Source organism: Saimiri boliviensis, chromosome 10 (assembly GCF_048565385.1).
Source record: "Saimiri boliviensis isolate mSaiBol1 chromosome 10, mSaiBol1.pri, whole genome shotgun sequence".
In the NCBI taxonomy this organism is placed as follows: domain Eukaryota; kingdom Metazoa; phylum Chordata; class Mammalia; order Primates; family Cebidae; genus Saimiri; species Saimiri boliviensis.
In genome coordinates this window covers 15,473,755-15,489,835 of record NC_133458.1, presented here as the reverse complement: position 1 = coordinate 15,489,835, position 16,081 = coordinate 15,473,755, and the positions used below count along the sequence as shown (strand labels likewise).

At 41.1% G+C, this 16,081-nt stretch overlaps 1 protein-coding gene across 1 annotated transcript; it reads left to right on the top strand.

Moving 5' to 3' along the window:
* Positions 1-7,494: 7,494 nt before the first annotated feature.
* LOC101034010 (trypsin) lies at positions 7,495-13,777 on the top strand. Its single transcript, XM_003929788.1, has 5 exons — positions 7,495-7,534; positions 10,211-10,376; positions 11,164-11,417; positions 11,984-12,120; positions 13,628-13,777. Exons 1-5 carry the CDS (start codon positions 7,495-7,497, stop codon positions 13,775-13,777), a joined length of 747 nt encoding a protein of 248 aa, XP_003929837.1.
* Positions 13,778-16,081: the final 2,304 nt, after the last annotated feature.

Here is a 16,081-nt window from a genome sequence, read left to right as displayed (position 1 = left end):
ATTTTAGTAAATAAGCTTTTACTGAAACACACCCACACTCATTCATTTATATGCTTTCATTGTAGGACAGTAGTTATGACAGACTACATTGCCAGCAAAGTGTGTAAAACATTTTCTGTTAGGACTTCTATTGAAAAGGTTTACTGAACCATGCAAACAATTTTATGGAGAGATTCACGTGTCACCAGAGTAAAAATGCCCCAAATGAATTCCATCCTTGAGCAGGGTCCTCAAGGAAACTTAGATCTGGTCCTAGGGTCCACTTTCTCAAGAAAGATAATTATATTCACTAATAATTATTTTCTTTTTTTCTTTTTTCTTTTTTTTGAGACGGAGTTTCACTCCTGTTACCCAGGCTGGAGTGCAATGGCGCGATCCCGGCTCACCGGTAACCTCTGCCTCCTGGGTTCAGGCGATTCTCCTGCCTCAGCCTCCTGAGTAGCTGGGATTACAGGCACGCGCCACCATGCCCAGCTAATTTTTTTGTATTTTTAGTAGAGACGGGGTTTCACCATGTTGACCAGGATGGTCTCGATCTCTTGACCTCGTGATCCACCCGTCTTGGCCTCCCAAAGTGCTGGGATTATAGGTGTGAGCCACCGCGCCCGGCCCCACTAATAATTATTTTCTGTAGGTTACAAAGATTAGCAAGTGACCAATTATGGCCTGAGCAAATCAGCTAAATGTAGACTTCCAAGGTCACAGGCATATACTTCACACCAGGCGTCCCCAAACTTTTGACACAGGGGCCCAGTTCACTGTCCCTCCAACCGTTGGAGGGCCGCCACATACTGTGCTCCTCTCACCACCAACGAAAGAGGTTCCCCTTCCTGAAGTGTGGCGGGGGGCCAGATAAATGGTTTCAGGGGGCTGCATGCGGCCCGAGGGCCATAGTTTGAGGATGCCTGCTTCACACCTTGTTCTCTTTTGCACTTTTTCTGCCCTTACTGCTTATGTTGTGTGTGTGTGCTGAGACCAGCTTGGTTGTAGAGACCCCAACCCAGGTGGTGCTGAAGGAATTAAGAAACAGAAACAAAGATAGAATGCAAAAAATGGGATCACAGTGGGACCATCAGGGATCTGCCAGCATTTCCCAGCTGACAGCCCAGAGCAGACTCTGACCCATGTATTTACTCTTTATAAACAAGAGATTATTTTTAATAAGCAGGTGCTCAGTGTTTCTTCATAGACTAAAGATAGGCTAAACAGGCAGATAGTGCCTGTTCACTACTAAGATAGAAATAAACTAAAAAACAGTCTTTGTGAGTCAACAATGGGGGCAAGGTCAAATATCCTGTGATTTGGGAGCTGGTTTAACTAGTGCATGACCAGTACATACTGCTTGCTTATTCTAGCAGTTTCCTTCCTGAAGATGGCTCAGTGTTCCTTGCCATCATGTCTCAGCAAACAACATATACTCCATCACACACACATCAAGACCTCCTCCCAACAGTGTGTGTGTATGTGAGTGTGTGTGCATGTGTTAGTATTCATTCTTTTTCAGGGAAAGAAGTTTTACTTAAAATTGTCTCCACACATTGGAGTGGTTAAAAGCCAGCATGATCTAGTGATGTATTAGCTACAGAAGCAGCTGGAGAAGCTAAGAACAACAACAAAAAAGGCCATGGAGATAAAGAGCATGCAATTGCCTTTAGAGTCTGGAGCCTTTTCTTCTTGCCAATACAAATGTCAATGTATTTGCTGGAACCTAATCAGCCCCTAATTTAGGCACATGTTTAAATAGTCTTCCAAGGCCACTAAGCAATGTTCATGGGAAAAAGAGGTGACAAACACAGGCTAGTTAAATAGTGGCATAGGCCTATGGGTCACCATGTGTTTGAAGTTTGAATAAGAAGTATAGTACTGACCCATTCTGCTGAGCAAAAGAAAAAAATATGGGCATTCACCACAGCTGATGAATCTTATAAGATGAGGCTGAGAAAGGAGGTCCCCACACATTGTAACATGTTCAATATTGATTATAAGTTAGAATTTATTGATGTCATTGAGAAGTTTTGCACACATAAAGTGCAGACAAAAATACTTTATTGAGTCTGAGAACTTTCAACCCAACTCTCCAGTGTCACGCTTTACAAAATGACTCACAGTATCTCAGAAACACAGGGTATCTTACAGATCCAAGCTCCCACACAATAATATAAGGATGTTTTACTCAGATGTGTTCACACAAATGACAAATACACGTGTATATATACAAAGGCACCAGAGTTCTAAGGGAGAAAGAAGGGAAATGGGGCTTTCCTTCTAAGGCTATCGCCTTTAAAAAGTGTCTTGAGCTGTGGGGCAATATTGACAATCAATAACTATGGAATGAATGGCACCCAAAGTGGGAAGCTGCCTTTAATTGATTCCTAAAAACTAGGTAATATGAAGGAGTAAGGGAAGGAGCAGTGCCCAGAATGAGGAAAGGGGAGTCTTCTTAGTCTTTCAATATTTCCCATTGCTGATAGTTTAACCTGTGAGTTTAAATACTAATCCTGTATTCACCGGCCTCTTCCACAGGGAGCATCCTCCTAATCACTTTCACTTAACATCCTGATCCACTCTGCTCCACACCCCTTCTGTTCACAGGCAACACTGCAGCCACCACTGCCAATGATTCTAGGTTTGTCCCACCCTCATTTTCCCCATCATCTACCTAACACCATGTTTCCCGAAGTCTGGTAGGTTCATCACTAGCAGTCCTCAACATGATTTTAGATAGTTCTCAGATGAGAATTTTTATTTGAAAAGCATGTGTTCATTTTAGTATGCATTAGATAAAAAAGCCATCAACACAAGAAATGTTGATCTCACGGCTTAAAAAGAGACTTAAAAAAAAGTCTATTTAAAAATCAAAATGTAAGTAGTTTACATGCAAAAAAGAAAGTATAAGAATGAATAACTGAAGTCCGGAAACTGAAGGCTAGAAACCATCACTTAGCATTTTCCTTGCACGCCTTTATTACTTTAGATGGCTAGAGAACCATCCCAGTAGCGAGATGGGACTACTTTTGTCATCTCAGGATTTTTGTGTGTGGGAAATTGCAAATGATCCTAGATGACAACCCACACCACCTAACCCCAATCTGGCAACTCTCACTCTTTTGCTTCTGGAAGGAGTCCAAATGATCAAGCCCAGGGCACATGAGAGGCAGTTTTCTGGGCCATAACAGCACACGAGCCAATTATTCTAAAATGTTATGCTCTACAATGCTGTACTTTTTATGTGGGCCAAGATCTCTGAAGAATCTCTGGGGAAGTTCCAAGAATGATGCAGAATTAAACAGATTCTATCACCTCGCAGTTTAAAGCATCAGCAATGGAAAATATTGAACAGGCTAAGAAGACTCCCCTTTTCTCATTTTGGGCACTGCTCTTTCCCTTACTCCTTAATATTTCCTAATTTTTAGGAATCAATTAAAGGCAGCTTCCCACTTTGGGTGCCATTCATTTAGTAGTTAGTGAGTGTCTGTACAGTAGTTATTGAGTGTCCCACAGCCCAAGGCTCTTTTTAAAGGCTTAGAAGCAAAGTCCCATTTCCCTTCTTTCTCTCTTAGAGCTCTGGTTCTCAACTGGGGATGATTTTGCCTCCCAGGTGACATTTGACAATGTCTGGAGACATTCTTGGTCATTATGACTGGGGGACAAAAGCATTGCTGTTTTCATCCAGAGACCAGACATATGCTGATAAACACCCTGCAATGCACAGGACAGTTATCCACAGCCAAGAAGTATCTGGCCCAGCATGTCCATAGTGCTAAGGTTGAGAAACTCTGCTGTTAAGTAAGTCATCTTGATAGCAGTAATATTTCACATGTAAAAGAAACAGAAACTACTTTAGGAGTGATAATTTGCTCAAGCAGAAATAGAACCTGATAGGATGTTTCAAATGTATTGCATAGATGTTAAATCTGGCTACATCTGGCTAGGAGTTACTTCTCACTGAGATTCACTCAACTGCATGCTTCTGTCATGTTGCATTAATTCTGGAAATTCCTACTTCAGCAACCTATTTCTTGGATTTTCCAGAATTCCAAATAGTTCCAGCAATTCTTCTGCCTCAGCCTCCTGAGTAGCTAGAACTACAGGCTCACACCACCAAGCCTGGCTAATTTTTTTTTTTTTTTGTATTTTAGTAAACACAGGATTTCACTATGTTGGCCAGGATGGTCTAGATCTCTTGACCTCGGGATCTGCCTGCCTCAGCCTCTCAAAGTGCTGAGATTACAGGTGTGAGTTACTGTGCCCAGCCCTGTTCTCCCTTATTATATTCATGGCATCACTGTTGAGTGCATGAACCCTGAAGTGAGGGTTAAATTTTAACCATAGATTGGCCACTTAACAGCTATGAAACTTTAATATATGCCCTTGACTTCTTTTAGCCTCTTTCTCCACATCTCTTAAATGATGAAATTTATAGCATAACACTTACAGTGCTGTTTGTGAGGATCAAATAAGTTGATGCATGTAATCCACTTCCACAGTGCTGGACACATGCTAAATGCTCTATAAGTTTCAGCTGTGTTATGTGATAAGAATTTCGTGGCCGGGCATGGTGGCTCACGCCTGTAACCTCAGCACTTTGGGAGGACGAGGTGGGCGGATCACAAGGTCAAGAGATGATGACTATCCTGGCTAATGTGGTGAAACCCCGTATCTACTAAAAATACAAAAATTAGCTGGGAATGGTGGCGCACGCCTGTAATGCCAAGTACTTGGGAGGCTGAGGCAGGAGAATTGCTTGAACCCAGGAGGTGGAGGTTGCAATGAGCTAAGATTGTGCCACTGCACTCCAGCCTAGCACCTGGCGATGGAGCAAGACTCTATCTCAAAAAAAAAAAAAAAAAAAGAACTTTGCATTATCTTGGCATCCAGATTTTGGTGAATTTACTGAGAGAACTATTTCATAGTGGTTAGGATCACAGACTCTGAAGGAAGATTTCTTGGGTTGGAATGCTGATGTTTCCATGTACTTGGTAGGTGATTTTGGTCAAATCCCTTAGCTTTGTGGGCCTTAGTTTTCTCATCTGTAAAGTGGGAATTATAATAGGTATGTTACATGGTTGTTGTGAAGATTACTAAATTAGTGAAGACAAATATTTAAAATACCCCTGACATACACAGCTTACTGTGTATGTCAGTATTCTGCATACTTACTGACTGACTCAATTAAGCTCAAGATAATTATAAGCTATTAGCATTTTTAACTTTCCTCTTTTTCTCTATTATAATTTCAATTAACAGCAATCTTCTTTTTCTTAGGGAAACAAATTGTTCCTTTAAGAATGAAAAGTTGAAGTACCACCTGTTGGGGACTATGCTTACTGCCTGGGTGATGAGATTGTTGGGACCCCAAGCCTCAGTGTCATATAATTTACTTATGTAAAAAATCTGCACATGTACCCTTTAGTCTGTAATAAAAGTTGAAATTTGTAAATTACTTTCCTTCTTCACAGAACTGGAAAAAAATACCTTAAACTTCATATGGAACCAAAATAGAGCCCACATAGCCAAGTCAATTCTAAGCAAAAAGAACAAAGCAGGAGGCATCACACTACCGGACTTCAAACTATACTACAAGGCTAAGTAATCAAAACAGCATGGTACTGGTACCAAAACAGATATATAGACCAATGGAACAGAACAGAGGCCTCAGAGGAAACACAACATATCTACAACCATCCAATCTTTGACAAATATGACAAAAACAAGCAATGGGGAAAGGATTCCCTGTTTAATAAATGGTGCTGGGAAAACTGGCTAGCCATGTGCAGAAAGCAGAAACTGGACCCCTTCCTGACACTTTACACTAAAATTAACTCCAGATGGATTAAAGACTGAAACATCAGACCTAACACCATAAAAACCCTAGAAGAAAATCTAGGCAAAACCATTCAGGACATAGGCATAGACAAGGACTTCATGACCAAAACACGAAAAGCATTGGCAACAAAAGCCAAAATAGACAAATGGGACCTAATCAAACTCCACAGCTTCTGCACAGCAAGAGAAACAGTCATTAGAGTGAATCAGCAACCAACAGAATGGGAAAAAATTTTTGCAGTCTACCCATCTGACAAGGGGCTGATATCCAGAATTTACAAAGAACTAAAACAGATCTACAAGAAAAAAACAAACAAGCCCATTCAAAAGTGGGTGAAGAATATGAACAGACACTTTACAAAAGAAGATATATATAAGGCCAACAAACATATGAAAAAATGCTCATCATCACTGGTCATTAGAGAAATGCAAATCAAAACTACATTGAGATACCATCTCACGCCAGTTAGAATGGCGATCATTAAAAAATCTGGAGACAACAGATGCTGGAGAGGGTGTGGAGAAATAGGAACAGTTTTACACTGTTGGTGGGAGTGTAAATTAGTTCAACCATTGTGGAAGACAGTGTGGCGATGCCTAAATGACCTAAAAATAGAAATCCCATTTGACCCAGTGGTTCCATTACTGGGTATATATCCAAAGGATTATAAATCATTCTACTATAAGGACACATGCACACAAATGTTCATTGCAGCACTGTTTACAATAGCAAAGACCTGGAACCAACCCAAATGCCCATCGATGATAGACTGGACAGGGAAAATGTGGTACATATACACCATGGAATATTATGCAGCCATCAAAACGATGAGTTCGTGTCCTTTGTAGGGACATGGATGAACCTGGAAACCACCATTCTCAGTAAACTGACACAAGAACAGAAAACCAAACACCGCATGTTCTCACTCATAGGCGGGTGTTGAACAATGAGAACATATGGACACGGGGAGGGGAGCACTACACACTGGGGTCCATTGGGGGGAAATGGGGGAGGGATGGGGGGTGGGGAGGTGGGGAGAGATAGCATGGGGAGAAATGACAGATATAGCTGAGGGGAAGGAAGGCAGAAAATCACACTGCTATGTGTGTACCTATGCAACAATCTTGCATGTTCTTCACATGTACCCCAAAACCTAAAATGCAATAAAAAATAAAAATAAAAAAAAAGTTGACATTTAAAAAAGAGAAACGTTTACATGGATATGTAAGACCAGAGCAGTCATAATACAAAGCATATAACTATAAAAGAGTTTGTGTTATCAAAAGTACAGTAGTCCTTAGAATAAACATTTATAGTTGAGATGCCCAACTACTTAAGATTTTTTATCTGGGAATCCAGACACCTGTAGCTCTGTCCTGTGACCTTACTCCAGTCTCACTTACCTATTAGGGAGCACAGTTCCCACCAGATGGATTTGCTACTTTCAGTCCCATGACTTTCTGGAAAAGTAGGCAAATGTTAATGTTTAAAATTGATGTTGAATTATCTTTCATTTGTCATGGAATTTAGATTTAGATTTGTGAGCTTATAGTGAAATCACTTTTCTGGCACCTGTGGTCATGAATGTCAAGACAAGTCTGGAGGTATAAATAGCTGTGGATGAAAAGCTATTATCCTATTTCCCAGTCCAGGCGAAGTGAGCAACCATGAAGACCTTCATCTTTCTTGCTCTCCTGGGAGCTGCTGGTGAGTCTCTTTTAATGAATGAATCAGTAGGTGTCTACCATAAACTTAAGTTTGCGCTTTGTTCTCTGGAAGATGACAATGAATGTTGAATCTGGTCTCTATTCAAAAAGCTTAAAATACTGAAATGACAGTGTAAAATACTTATGTTTTTGGATAATTAATCACTTGTTGGAAGAAGATCACAGTGAGCAAAAGTAATCAGGGCAGAAGATATAAAGATGCAGGACTTGAGGTTGGGAGCGGTGGCTCACACCTGTAATTCCAGCACTTTGGGAGGCTGAGGTGGGTGGATCACGAAGTCAGGAGTTTGAAACCAGCCTGGCCAACATGGTTGTAGGGAGCCAGCCCTACATCACCCATGAGTACCCCGAGTTTGGTGGCAACAAAAAAATGAGAAAAAGATTAAGAGAGACAGTGAGACCAGGGGGCCATCACTTATTACTTTGGTGGATGCAGTGAAGGCCCCGAGCTCTGATCATCCACACTATTTATTGATTACAATCATTTTGATCTATAGGGTGGGGTGGAATGATGGTGGAGTGAATAAGTGAGCCAGAAGTGAATTGGTGAGCCAGAATTGATGTGTCATTTTAAGGACTGATAACAGTGGCAGTTTGGGAGTTTCACAAAACAAGAACATGTGGTTATCTTTAGCTTACTATCTACATACAGCTGGTGAAATGCAGGCCTTACAAGGAGCCTACAAGTCTGGCTACATCTTAGTGCTATGAAAGGGTTTTACCTCCTTGAGCACAATGTTTATGGTAACATGGTAACAGAGTCCCTGCATTGGAACATGAAGCATAGAGAGGCCTTCCTCTTCAGAGGCCTCTTGCATCTTCTGTAGTTTGTTGTTCCTTGTTTATATGTTACTCATAAGCAATCTATGCAGGGACTCTGTAAGTCCGTTCTCCTTTGCTGCTTTTCCCAACACATGGTGAAACTCTGTCTCTACTAAAAATACAAAAATCAGTTGGGCATGGTGGCAGATGCTTATAATCCCAGCGACTTAGGAGGCTGAGGCAGGAGAATTGCTTGAACCCAGGAGGCAGAGGTTGCAGTGAGCCAAGACCACTCCACTGCACTCCAGCCTGGGTGACAGAGCAAGAATCCATCTCAAAAAAAAAAAAAAAGATGCATGACTTGCTCTCAACTTCTGGATAAAATTAATGAAGAAGGAGAGAAAAGGGAAAGATAGCCCAGATTAAGGAGGCACCTATCCTGACCTTTCCAGGAATTTGTAATTAATAATTGAAACTAATTGTGTGCTTTTAAAATGGGTGCAGGTGTCAGAGCCTGCATCTTCTCCACACTAAAGGACCAGAGATATAGAACCAAGGAGTCTAATGGGAAAAGCTATTTTCTTTCTCACGAATAAAAGCTATGGGCTGTATGTTATAATAGTTTTGCCACAGAAATCTCTCTGGTGTAAAGTAACATGTCATACCATATATAATAGAAAAGTTATGAATTCTCCTTTTATACTACTAAATTTTATATGACTAGTAATCCTAAATTTTCTTGAGTTTGGCAGGTATACATTCAATATATCTGTCTACACACCTGGAAACTTCTTTCCTAAAACTATTTAAAATATCTGAACAATGGGGCTCATAAAATATAATCACAAACTTTTGGAGTTATAAGATATCTTAATAGATCAGTGGGCTAGACTTTAAAAGCTGAATAAACTCATAAGTTGGAAAGATAATTGAGATAAGAGGAAAGGCTGAAGAAGGTCATCCTATAATGTTCTGTAAAATGATTTTTTTTTTTTTTTTGAGACGGAGTTTCGCTCTTGTTACCCAGGCTGGAGTGCAATGGCGCAATCTCGGCTCACCGCAACCTCCGCCTCCTGGGTTCAAGCAATTCTCCTGCCTCAGCCTCCTGAGTAGCAGGGATTACAGGCAAGCGCCACCATGCCCAGCTAATTTTTTGTATTTTTAGTAGAGACGGGGTTTCACCATGTTGACCAGGATGGTCTCGATCTCTCGACCTCGTGATCCACCCGCCTCAGCCTCCCAAAGTGCTGGGATTACAGGCTTGAGCCACCACGCCCGGCTTTGTAAAATGATTTTAATAGAAATTATAGGCTGGAACCAAAAAGAGAAATTTGGAGAGCAAAAGTACAAATCTCTCATTTCCTTCTAGACCAGAACATTCTCAGGTGTCTTTGAAAAGCCTTCTTTCTGCTACGGTAGGGGGCTGTCTCTCCCATAACATCTCACCAACCACCACAAACCAACATCAGCATGATTACTGAAAAGGCTTACACCTAACTGTGTGGCTGGTGAGCAGAGTTCTATATAAAAAGTATTCCTTGAGCCTCAGGAAGTGATATTCGGGACATTTACTGTGTCAAGAGTTTCTGATCTTTGAATGTGTTTGTATGTGTGTGTGTGTGTGTGTGTTTCTGAATAGTACATGTATTAAAGAATGTGTTTGTCAAAGTTAAAGCATAAATTTAAAATTAAATATAATGTTACAAGTGGATATAATTTAAAGGTATGGAATAATAAATTTTCCCTTCAGATGACCTTAAAACCACCATTTTCTGATTATGTGAGACAAGAGAATACTCTGCTTTCTTTTGGCAAATCTGAAAAAACTTCATGGTAGTGTGGAAACTCCAGGGTGAACCTGTATAACTGATAGTTCCCAACTTTTCTCTGTTAGTTGCTTTCCCCACTAGTGATGATGATGATGACAAGATCGTCGGGGGCTACACCTGTCAGAAGAATTCTGTCCCCTATCAGGTGTCCCTGAATGCTGGCTATCACTTCTGTGGTGGCTCCCTCATCAGTAACCAATGGGTGGTGTCTGCGGCTCACTGCTACAAGTCGTAAGTCATTGACACTCACTTTCCTATATGCTAAGATCAATTTATCCTCTATCCCTGACTAAACACAATCCAGAGTAAACTGTAGAGTTGTGCTTGAGGGTGAGGCATTCAGACCTCCAGAGATTTTTTTATTCTCTCAGGCATTGTCTGATGTATCAAGGGGCTTTTGCATGGAAAGGTAGCCTTTAGGCCTCTCTGATGCCTTCCCAAATGATGGTACTAAAGATACAGAAGGGAAATGGTGAATAGTGAAGTTTCCCTAGAAGTACCTTATGACATGAATCACTACATAGTGCTAATCACTATAGCTCAACAGGTATAAATTGTATATGGAGGCAATAACATGCAGAGAATTTACAGCACAACATTAATAATGTGCATGGTTCATTCTGCTTCCTTAAAATTCTGCCATTTCTCACTCCTGCTTCATTTCCTACAATAATTGGTGGTCCCAACCAGAGAGAAATGGCAAGTGCTGATCAATCTCCACCAAATTCCTTTTTTCTCCAACTGTTTTATTCAAGTCTTTGGGCTCTCATTCCCACTCCTTACTATTCTAACAAGATGCTGGGCTGTGAGTCTGCACTTGCAGTGACACCTCCCTAAGGAAAACTCTAGCCTGTACCATGTGGCAGTGTACAATGCTACCCTAAGTACACAATTACTATGTGACTGAATGCTTCAAAACGATGGTGTCTGCGTTTATGCTCGTAAATGGGTGGGGGTCAGGAGAAGTGCAAATAGGTCAAGTTAGATACTTAGGAACCTCTTATATCTTTTAATCCAGCCGAATCCAAGTGCGTCTGGGAGAACACAACATTGAGGTTACTGAAGGCAATGAGCAATTCATAAATGCGGCCAAGATTATTCGCCACCCCAATTACAATTCAGCCACCATGGATAATGACATCATGCTGATTAAACTGAGCTCATCTGCCACCATCAACTCTCGAGTGTCCACCATCTCTCTGCCAAGATCCTGTGCAGCGACTGGTACTCAGTGCCTCATCTCTGGCTGGGGCAACACCCTGAGCAGTGGCAGTAAGTGTTACCTGACACAGAACTACCAAGTATGACAATTTTAGAGCTGAAAGACATGTAAAAGTTCAGCCAGTCCAAATTCTCTCTTAAGGTTAAGTTCTCAGAGCACAGTTTTTGGATATATGTAATCTCAGAAACATACCATTAATAACTGAAATAAAGAGGATTCCCTTGCTGGAACTATGTAGAAGATACAATAATGAAGTACTATGAAGATATCAGGGTATTTAACTGAAGTGTAATTAGTGATGTGCAGAGATCTGTAAACTGAGGAGGTAAACAAAACAAAGACTCAGGGATATGGTCTTGCCTGGAGCACATACCTGCTTGAGAAATACAGTTGCTAGATGTGAGATGTGCGGTCACTAATGCTAGTGTCAGAGAAAGAACAATTCATTGATTAGAAGTACTTGGAAAAGCTGTTAGAAAAAAATTCTTCTCTCAAATGAGAAGTCATCAACTAATTGAAAGAGTGAGAGTATTGGTGAAGAGGGGAGATGTATTGAGAAAGAAATTTTTGGAAGCCTCATGAGTAACCTTGCATTTTTTATTCTTCCACTACATAGCCAACTACCCTGATCTCCTGCAGTGTCTGAAGGCTCCCGTTCTCTCTGACACTGCTTGCCGCACAGCCTACCCAGGCAAGATTACTACAAACATGATATGTCTGGGATTCCTGGAGGGTGGAAAGGACTCTTGCCAGGTTAGTTTTTTTGCACTGCTTCTCAATTTCAGTTTATTTTTTTATTTTTTATTTTTTAGATTTTTAAAATTGCATTTTATGTTTGGGGGTACATGCGAAGAACATGCAAGATTGTTGCATAGGTACACACATGGCAGTGTGATTTGCTGCCTTCCTCCCCATCACCTATATCTGCTATTTCTCCCCATGCTATCTCTCCCCCATTCCCCACCCTCCACTGTCCCTCCCCTATTTCCCCCAGACAGACCCCAGTGTGTGGTGCTATTCTTCCTGTGTCCATGTGTTCTCATTGTTCAACACCCGCCTATGAGTGAGAACATGGTGTTAGATTTTCTGTTCTAGTGTCAGTTTGCTGAGAATGATGGTTTCCAGGTTCATCCATGTCCCTACAAAGGACACCAACTCATCATTTTTATGGCTGCATAGTATTCCATGGTGTATATGTGCCACATTTTCCCTGTCCAGTCTATCATTGATGGGCATTTGGGTTGGTTCCAAGTCTTTGCGATTGTAAACAGTGCTGCAATGAACATTCATGTTCATGTGTCCTGATAATAGAATGATTTATAATCCTTTGGATATATAACCAGTAATGGGATTGCTGGGTCAAATGGAATTTCTATTTCTAGGTTCTTGAGGAATCGCCACACTGTCTTCCATAATTGTTGAACTAATTTACCCTCCCACCAACAGTGTAAAAGTGTTCCTGTTTCTCCACATCCTCTCCAGCATTTGTTGTCTCCAGATTTTTTAATGATCGCCATTCTAACTGGCGTGAGATGGTATCTCAACTGATATGCATTTCTCTAATGACCAGTGATGATGAGCATTTCTATGGCTCACACCTGTAATCCCAACTATTAGAGAGGCAGAGGTGGGAGGATAGCTTGAGCCCAGGAGTTCCAGACCTGCCTGGGCAATCCCTGTTCTCCACAAAAAGGAAAAAAACAAAAACACACACACACAAAATAAGCGTAACTTCCAGCTCATTCTCAATCTTATCTACCATATTCCCCTTTTCTGAAACACAGAGGATTGTAAAACTGCCCCTACGACTGATTGTGAGAAGTGAGGGATAGACTTAGGACAAATTAAATATTTCATTTTTATTGTATTAAGATCTAGGTTTAAGAGTTCAAAGATGCAAAGAAGTTGGTGTGCAAATAGTACTTCCAAGTTCCCTTCTGAGGAGGTAAACTGTTGAAGGGAACTCTAGTGGAAGGAGCAGAGCTAGTTGAGCACCATGAAACCTCCATAGTACTCACCTCCTCTTGGCCCATTTGGGCTACTAAGGAAGGAGAAGGGGCTCAAAGACAAGATGAAGAAGACCAACTAGTGATATAGTAAGTAGATTGAGGATTGGGAGGTTTCAAGAGGAAGAGAAAGTGCTTCATGGAGGATCAGCAGTGTGAGACAATGGCCCCAGCACAATGGAAGAATATTTTGCAGCCTATTCTCTCTTCTGGGCATAAATAAGAGCTCTGAATATCACTTCCTTTTTGCTTAGGGTGACTCTGGTGGCCCTGTGGTCTGCAACGGAGAACTGCAGGGTGTTGTCTCCTGGGGCTATGGTTGTGCTCAGAAGAACAGACCCGGAGTCTACACCAAGGTTTGCAACTATGTGAAATGGATTCAGCAGACCATTGCTGCCAACTAAACACCTTTATCTCTTCGTGTTCCATTTCCTTCATCAACTTCCCCTTTTTTCTCTGCCTAAAAACAGTATCTAAATAAAAACATACTCTCTTGTACGACATATTTCCAAGAATGGTCCTTGTTGCTATTAATGAACTTTCTCTTGAAACTAGCTGCTAAGAAGGTGGACATAGGGTCAAACTATTATACTGAGAAAATGTGAAAGGTTATTGATATGGTTTGGCTCTGTGTCCCCACACAAATCTCACGTCAAATTGTAATTTCCAGTGTTGGAGATGGGGCATGGTGGGAGGTGATTGAATTGTGGAGGAAGACATTCCTCTTGCCGTTTTTGTGATAGAGTTCTCCTGAAACCTGCTTGTTTAAAGTGAATAGCACCCCCTCTCCTGCCATCCTTGTGAAGATGTGCTTGCTTTCCCTTCTACCATGATTGTAAGTTTCCTGAGGGCTCCCAAGAAGCAGAAGCCTGTACAACTTGTAGAAACATGAGCTGCTTAAACCTCTTTTCTTTGTAAATTACCCAGTTGTGGATATGTCTTTTTAGCAGTGTGAGAATTGACTAATACAGTTATTTAGTCATTAATTCAACCTAGTCAATATAAGTTTACTGATCACCACTATATGCCAAACTCTGTGTGATACACTGAAAATAAAAAGGTGAACAAGTTTAGAGGTCACTGTTACCACTTGTTTTAAGATTTGGCTCCAGTATATATTTTAACATGCATTTTTGGCCCAGGTGTGGTGGCTCATGCCTGTAATCCAAACCCTTTGAGAAGCCAAGTTGAGAGGATCACTTGAGGCCAGGAGTTTGAGACAAGCCTGGATAATACTGCCTCTACAAAAAATTAACAAATTATCTGGGCATAGTGGTGCATGCCTGTAGTTCCAGCTGTTTGAAAGGATAAGGTGAGAAGTTTGCTTGGACCCAGGAGTTTGAGGCTGTAGTGAGCTTTGGTTGTGCCACTGTGCTTCAACCTGGGAGACAGAACAAGACCCTGTCTCTAAAAATAAAAATAAGCTAATTGAAAACATGCACTTTTGTGCTAGATCATGCATTCATACCTTACAACACATAATGACACTAACATGCAGAAAGTTAAAATTAATTGCCCCAAATCATTTAACTAATTCACAGTAAAGCTAAGATAAAGCCCAAGTGGGCATTCCCAGTGCATCGCTGCTGATATAACAGAATGATGTCTTTCCTTTTTCTTCAATCTATCTGAAACTCTCTGAGGCTAGGTGAGAGAAACTTCTAGATACAGAAATATTTAAAATTCACAGATTTCCTGTGTTTTCCAAGATTTCACCTACCTGTATATTCTTTTCCTCCAAGATCTTTCTTGTTTTCCAACTAGAAATTTGCTGTAGCAGGCCTGGTCTCTGGAGACAATCTGTGCCCCTTTTCACCACAAGTTCCTCCAAATCCCAGCTCAGATGATACACTACTTTAAACTACAAACAAAAACAAAAAAAGCACAAATACAGATAAGTTTGCAGAAAATAGATGTTGCACCTTGAGGTCATAAACAGCTATAGATGTATTACCTGTTCTCGCCAGTCCTGTCTGGAGAATTCATCACAGACTCTGGCTTCAGTTCTCCTGCAGGTCGCCCCTCAGATCTTCATTGCTCTGTGTATCATTGGAAGGAGGGCTTGGAGCAGAAGACCCTGTACATGATTCTCATGTTTATCTGGAATGAGACAAGGGAAAAGACACACTGGAATCAGAGAACAGAATGGTGCAGTGCAGGAAATCCTTGGAAAAGAGAGAGTACTTGCAGTTCAGTGATTAGGGGAAGGAAGGGTACTGTCTTAGGCAGCTCGGTCTACTATCAAAAAATTATCACAGACTGGGTAGCTTGCACAACAAACATTTATTTCTCACAGTGGAGGCTGTGAAGTCCAAGATCAAGACATCAGATAGTCTGGTGTCTGGTGAGGACAGCTTCCAGGTTTCCTAATGATCGTCTTCTAGTTGCACCCACACGTGGCCAAGAGAGCCAGTTCTAGTCCTATTCTCTTCTTACAAATAAGTACATTAATCCCACCATGGGGACACCACCCTTTAGACTTTATCTAAACCTATTAATTCCCAAAGACTCCACCTCCTGTTGGAGGTTAAATTTTTAATATATGAATTTGGGAGGAGGGGGACACAAACATGCAGATCATGAATATTTCAGAGGAGGAGAATATTGAAAGAAATATGTGCCTATCAGCAATTTCCTATCCTTTTGTAACTATGGATGGCACATTTTGGGGAAAAAGCTGAGCTCTTAATACTGCCTTATCACTGCCC